The sequence below is a fragment of the Polistes fuscatus genome, unplaced genomic scaffold (genome assembly GCF_010416935.1).
Source record: "Polistes fuscatus isolate 324 unplaced genomic scaffold, CU_Pfus_HIC Scaffold1, whole genome shotgun sequence".
Lineage (NCBI taxonomy): Eukaryota > Metazoa > Arthropoda > Insecta > Hymenoptera > Vespidae > Polistes > Polistes fuscatus.
In genome coordinates, this window is record NW_025112997.1 from 9,070,322 (window position 1) to 9,077,261 (window position 6,940).

Genomic DNA, 6,940 nt, shown 5'->3' on the forward strand with positions numbered 1-6,940 from the left:
ATTTCAATTTTATACTTTAACTACTCGCCCCGCCCCTCGTGAAGTCATATATTACCTTATTTTATTATGTAATACTGTCTTATTTCATATTTTAACTGGTCGACATAGTTATTTCATGGTTTAACTGGTTATATAATGAATGAACGGATTTCGCGCTTTCATGGTAACATATATATACTTTTATATACTTTTTATTTTTTTTCATTGACCGCTGTCGTCTGTCATTGGGATAAATATTAAATCATTTTGTTCTCTGGCATATTATGGCACCATCTAAACATTGTTATTTAAAAAACGCACACACACAACAAGTTATTTGATTCACACTTCCCCTGGGTGTGCAATTTAAGCACTGCGCCGCGCCGTTTAAAGGAAAGAACAATTATAGGGGATTTCATGGCACGCGACTAGCGTTTTCCTTTTCCTTTGCCTGCACTTCCTTTCTTCTTCTCTGTTTGTCTTTTTTCTGGTCTCATTAACGATGTCGAAACAGGATTGAAATAAAAAAATCGATGAATTTATCGGAACGACTTTATGAAATACATAGATCTATACGTGAAGTATGAATAATCAACTTTTAAATGTTGATTTTAACACGTTTGATATTTAAAAGTTAAAAGTTTGAAATATTACAAAAGATTGAAGAATGACTACACGGTTTAAATTTGAAAAAATTATTAATTATGTTGCATCAGAATAGACAGAATAAAATTAAAATTGATTATTCCTCATTATTAGATTTATAAAACATTATTGTTCTTACACTTTCAGAGAAGAAGAATTGTAAGAATTATTGTAAGAAATATGTGTAGGAAAAAATATCATATCAAAATAAATGAAAACTATCGATTGCAATTGAAAATAATGCTAATGATTTACGAAATCTACGTTTAATTAACGTTCTTTCGCATAATCGATGCTTTACAATAAAATAGAGAAAGAAGGAGAAAGAAGGAAAAAGAGAACCGATAAAAGTGTTTAAAAATGAAAAATCCTCGAACGCTTAAGTTAGTTTGCTCGCGTTAAGGATATAAAAGAGGTTTATCGGTGTTACGTAGAGATGTTTGATTTAAATCGCGCGTCACGATAGGTGAAATATAATAAAAGCTCCGAGAGAAGGACGATTCTTACCAACGCGATTTATGGATACGGAATAAGAGAAAAATCAATAATCGACGCGACGCACGACTCTCCGTATACGCATATATGTATATATATATATATCTACATACATGCGAGCCAGCCGAACGATTTACTAATGCTGCTGAAGGGTATGCCGTAATGGAGTGAATTGGAACTTTCATTTTTCGAAGGACGAAAACTTTTACGGTAAGGAACGAATCACTATCGTCGTTTTTTTTTCACCGAAAACTTATCTCGGAATGAATCTTACATTTTTTTTTTCTATTTCCCCAGTCAATTTATACTGATTGTAAGAGAAAAGATAAAGATAAAAGAAGGAAAAAAAAGATAAAGAAAAAAACAAGCTAGAATAAATTATTTTCTTATTTATCGAATAATCATTTCTATCTTCATGCATGAAAAAGAAGAGTGGTTCGAAGTATCGAAAAGGATGAAACAAATTTCATGAAAAATTTAAGAATTATCATCAAACAATCGATTGTTATTGGATCGACATTTCTCTTTGCTATCTTGCTATCAAAGATGGATTTTACGAAATCGTTTCAAACGGTGGCTCGTATCTCTTTCTCTTTCTTTTTATCACTCTCTTTGAACTAAGTACGAGAGAGGACAGAAGTAGCTTTGAAGTTACGTAATTAAAGGGCAAAGGAGATGACGAATATATTTCCAGGAGAAGTCGTCGGCCCAATTTTGCTTCCTACCTATATCATAGGCCTAACAAAGAGAGAATAAACTATCGGACGATCGAACGTCAATATTATCGAGCTGGTTGTTGGCGTTCCAGAAAAGAAAACTTGGTGGAAGAGTAGGAAGTGGTGGTGGAGAAGAAGGAGGAGGAGGAGGAGGAGAAGAAGGAAGAACAGGAGAAAGAGGAAAAGGAGAACACGGAGCGTGCAATAAATGAATAACAATGTAAAATCTTAATGATCGTTAAACCATGCTTCCTTCCTTTCTTCCCTTCATTCAATGTAACATTTCAAACGGTGTTTGAACCATGTCGGACGTAATAGAAAACTCGATGACCAGCTCAGTTTCCCAAGTAAGTTCGTGGAATTTTTGTCTTTTCCACGTGTATATGTATAAAAAAAAAAACGATGTTATATGGAACGAAAAGTTTTTCCGAACACCTCCTTTCAGTATTCCTCTTCTAACTACATCAGAGAGCTCACGCTACCCCCTATACACCCCCTTCCCCGCCCACAACTAACAGCCGATGCGCGTCGACGTTGGCAAAGCGAAGTCGGCTCGTAGTTTCTTTAGTTTCTTCAAAAAGAATGACGTGTTCCGTTGTTCCCCGTGTGTTCTATAGTGAGAGGCCGACATTAACGTTAAAGTAACACACACGTAAACGTATCGCGGTGGTGTACCGTGATATGGGGGAATCCGCGGGGCCAACGACCACAAATTCGTCTCATATTAAATCACGCTTAACTCTTATTTTCCTGAACACCTGTCAGTTATTTCACGGGTAATGCTTTTCATTGAATCGCAATTCGATCGAAATAAAATATTTAACGTAACGTTTAGTGATGTTAGTAGAGTTAAATTCGATGAAAATATAGAATTAATTATAGAACAATAATACTTATAATATAAAATAGTAATATTGTATTTTTGCGAATGATATATATGCAATTGAATGAATATGCGGATTATATTATATTATCGTAAAAAAATTTGAGATACGAAAATGAATTTAATGATTATATTTGATTTAATGAAAAAGAGGGAAAAGAAATAATGTAGTTTAGAATTAGCTTGTAGATTTTCGTCAAATAGCATCGAAGCGATAAATAAAAATAATAGGAAGGCATAGGTTCGAAAAAGAAGGAAGGTAAAAAGGTGGAACGTGAGTGGCTGATTAATTTGAGCGCGTAACGCTGTACTCGGCGCCGGCGCGAACACCTTGCAAAGGTGGCCCACCACCGTCCCGGTACTATTGGCACAAGTAACATTATCGTTTCTACCTTGGGGTTCTATTACCCTTATTGTTATACTTAGAGTTAGCGAACTATAGCCTGCCGCCGCGACATCGACGACCGCAGGCCACGTGGCTCCAAGCGTGTGGCCACGCATGCATTCGAACAACTCCGACAGTCACTACTTGCTTCACCAAATAGAGAGGTGTCGACATTTAATCCGATTCTGATTATTATCGAATATCTTTCCTTTCCTTTTTTATATTCGAATTTTCTTTTATTCGACTTTTAGTAGAAATAATGATCGATTATTTGGATGCTTAAATATAAAAGTGAAAAAAAGGAGAGAGTGAGGGAAAGAGACAGAGAGAGAGAATTTTTCTACTAGATCAATGTAATACAGGATCAATAATTAAAAATATTTAATATAACTTGTTCGAAAGCAAATATGTGGTTATTAATATTCACTTACAGAGAAATGGAAATGAGTTCATTGTTTATTATTGATCATTTTTTCGTTAATTAATGAAAAGTAAAAGAGGTAAAATAAAGCGGCGGTAGAGAATCGATTTATGATCCTTCACCTGCTTTCATGTTAAATAACCATACGTATGTAACGTGATATTGAAGTATTTTACACGAATTCCAGTCCTATACTTCTTTAAAGATGTTCCAAGACGTTATCTGGCTATAGTTTCAAATCTTATAGTCTACGTTAGTGTGGAATAATTTTGGAAAAGGGTAATTATTGCTAATGAGAGAAGAATAGATAACGTAAACGTACCGGGTTCGGCAAAAGTGATAATCTCCGATGTTCTCGCGTAAAAATCATCCAACTCCTCCTGAGGCTCGTGTCCCGATCTAGTGTCGTAATCCCCGTACCCCTGGTAGGACGTAGTAGTTCTGGAATTACCATCCGTTGTCGTCTCCTCGTTTTGCTGATCAAGATTCTTATAGGAGTACTCTTCGCCACCGTAAAGGAATTCACCGGAATATTCGGTTCCGTGATCATTCCGCGTTCTCTCTGGATACTGCGGTGGTGCTTGAGCTTCGGCTCGGTATAGAGTCTCCAAAGCGAGGTGTCTCGGGACAGCAGCCAAAGTTCTGTTCACGTCAGGTCGTGTTCTTAAGCCCAATTTCGTTAGTATCTGATGTTTGATCGCTTCCAACCTGAGGTCGTCGGGACTCGGCGCAGTCCCATGCTTGCCGCCACCTCGATGGATTTCGTGAAGGTGCTGATGTTGCTGCTGCTGATGAGGACAGCCGGGACAGGTCTGATGATGGTTCTGTCTCGGTTGGACGGGTGGTAGGGTCAGGTAACAGAAGACCAGTCCGATAAGAAGAAAATTGGAAGGTATCAGGAGACCGCCCCCATATCCGGAGAACAATTTAGGCGACCGAACGTGGAAGCGTCGCGTATTTTCGTCTCTTTTTTCGGTATACTCGAAAACTCGGCTCGGTCGTTCGCAAACAGCGACGTTGTCACCTTTTTCCTCTCGACGAGGCCGGCAACGAGACCATTGTTGTTGCTTTTGTTGTTGTTGTTGTTGTTGTTGTTGTTGTTGTTGTTGTTGTTGTTGCTGCTGCTGCTGCTGCTGCTGTTGCTGTTGATGATGTTGCTGGTACTGATGGTGATATTGGTTTTGTCGTTGATTCCGTTGTCGTTGGTGGTGCCATTGCCGGCAACATTGGCTCTCCTCTCCGAACTTGGCGATTCGACCTTCGTTCGAGGTGAGTCCCACTCCGTACGGCACCTGGTGCATCTCGGCGGCGAGTCACCTCCTCCTCCCCCACCACCTCCTCCACTTTCCTCTCTTTTGCTCCCCCTCTCGAGCGACCGATCCAAGGAGCACCCTATCTCCTTCCTTTTTTTTCCTCTCCGAGGCGAAGATTCTATGACTACGAACGGTCTCGCTTTCGCTACTATCTCTACTATCGATGCTACCGATACTACTTCTCTCTTTCTTACTAGTTTTCTCAGTTTTACGGAAAAGAAGGAAGAAGACCGTAAGAAGAACGGATCTAATTCGGTACCTATCCGCGATGAGAGCTTTCCTTGGCTTGCAAAGCTGCGAGGTGATGCTGCGACGACGACGGCGACGACGACAAAAACGCGGACACGACGATAACGCGACGACAGCGTGCAACGACGGTGACGACGGCGACGATGACGATGACGACGACGGGAAGGAGGCATCCTCGCCTAAACCCCCCATTACCAACGATCCGGTGCCGGTGCTTCGGGATCGATCTGACCGACACGCTGGACCACCGTAATCGGGTACACCCTGCTCGTTTTCCCGGCCATTCGCGCTCGCTTCGAATACGCGCAAGGCACACGCAGGATCGAGCTTCGCAATCTCACTTTTTTACGATTCACCGACTCTTCATCAACCTGCTTAATATCGATCTTGATCTTTTCCGGTTCTCTTATTCTACCTTCTCTTCCTCGAAGAATAATCTTTTTCTTCCAAATCAAGGACACTTGTTCTACGCGTACTACGCTTGCTCCTTTCTTGAGAGATTCTCCACGATTCTCTCTATCTTTTTCTCTCTTTCTCCTTTTCTCTTTCTATTTTTTTATTTCTAAAGTTCACAAAAGTAAGAAAAAGTCTAGCGTTCTAAGGTCTCCTCGACTTCCTTGGACACTTTCTATGCGCACTTAATGCTGCACTACGACTAAGCCCTTCGGAGGAGTGCACCATTTAAAAGTTTGGCGCGGTCCAATAAGCGAGAATATCCGACGACATCGGCCGACTCGTTGAGATCTCTCGGGTAGGGAAGATCGTTGCGACGATCTATCGCGCTTCTCTTGCGTTCTTATCCCTCCCGACAGCACGTCGTCCTCGTTGTCCTCCTCGTCGTCGTCGTCCTCCTCCTCCTCGTTATCGTCGTAATTGTCCGTCGTAACACGTTCCTTTGGAAAATTTTGGATAAGCCGGCAAGGAGCTCGAGTACGCACTCGAATGTTGGATCCAATCGCATCTCCTCTTTTCTTTATATGAAAGTTAAAGAAGGAAAAACGTTCGGTCTTGCTGTTACTGCAGGTATGGTTATCTTTTTCGCTGGTATTATCGTTGTTATTGCATTTTCGTCGATAACAGTATTTGAAAAATCCCGAATATCCGAATCGACATTCTAGAGATTCTTGAGATACTTTCTAAAGATCCTTAATCCTTCCCGGTTTTCGTCGCTTGCGACCTTTTCCGATTTCGGGCCACTTGATTTTGCGAGGACACGGGTAGACTAGCATCGACGAAGGAGGACGAAACGCCAAAGGATCTCTGCAACGAGCGAAGCACGCTTGTCGGAGGCGCGCCGGACACTGAGGGGCATCCACCACCACACCAACACACACAAGAACACCACCACCGTTCTACGATCAGCGCTACTAACAGTGGCAGCAGCACCGGCACCGGCACCACCACCGCCACCACTATCACCACCCACCAACGAGACACTATCTACCCATCCACCCACCCACCCTCACAGCCACGACAATATAGCTACTCTACGACGCTCGGCTAAACTCTTCATAAACTCTTTATATAGGTGGTCCCCCGTATAACATGATGGTATATCGTTCGAAATGTGCTAATACATACCTTCACTTGTGTACGTGTCTTGGACTTTCCGCGAACACGGAAATATAGTCGTGTAACGTAACCATCCCAGGGTCGGATGATAATCTCTTCGGATTACCAAGAGATAGATAGATAGGTAGATGAATAACAATTAAGAAAAGCAAAATCCAGTTCTTTCTTCTTTCCAGCAACACCACCTCCGCTATAACGACCAGCAGCAGCAACCCTGCCGCCGATACCGGCACCACCCTGACATGAAAAAGGGAGGACAGAAGAAGATCCGTTCGTCTAGCA

At 41.4% G+C, this 6,940-nt stretch overlaps 1 protein-coding gene across 1 annotated transcript in view; it reads right to left on the reverse strand.

Annotated features, from left to right (window-relative positions):
• Positions 1-6,374, reverse strand: part of LOC122518042 (inhibin beta chain) — a 36,285-nt gene extending 29,911 nt beyond the window's left edge. Inside the window, exon 1 of the mRNA XM_043636704.1 lies at positions 3,847-6,374. Within this exon, the coding sequence (XP_043492639.1) occupies positions 3,847-4,825 (979 nt within the window). The 5' untranslated portion in view covers positions 4,826-6,374. The remainder of the gene's footprint in view (positions 1-3,846) is intronic.
• Between the last annotated feature and the right edge of the window lie 566 nt (positions 6,375-6,940).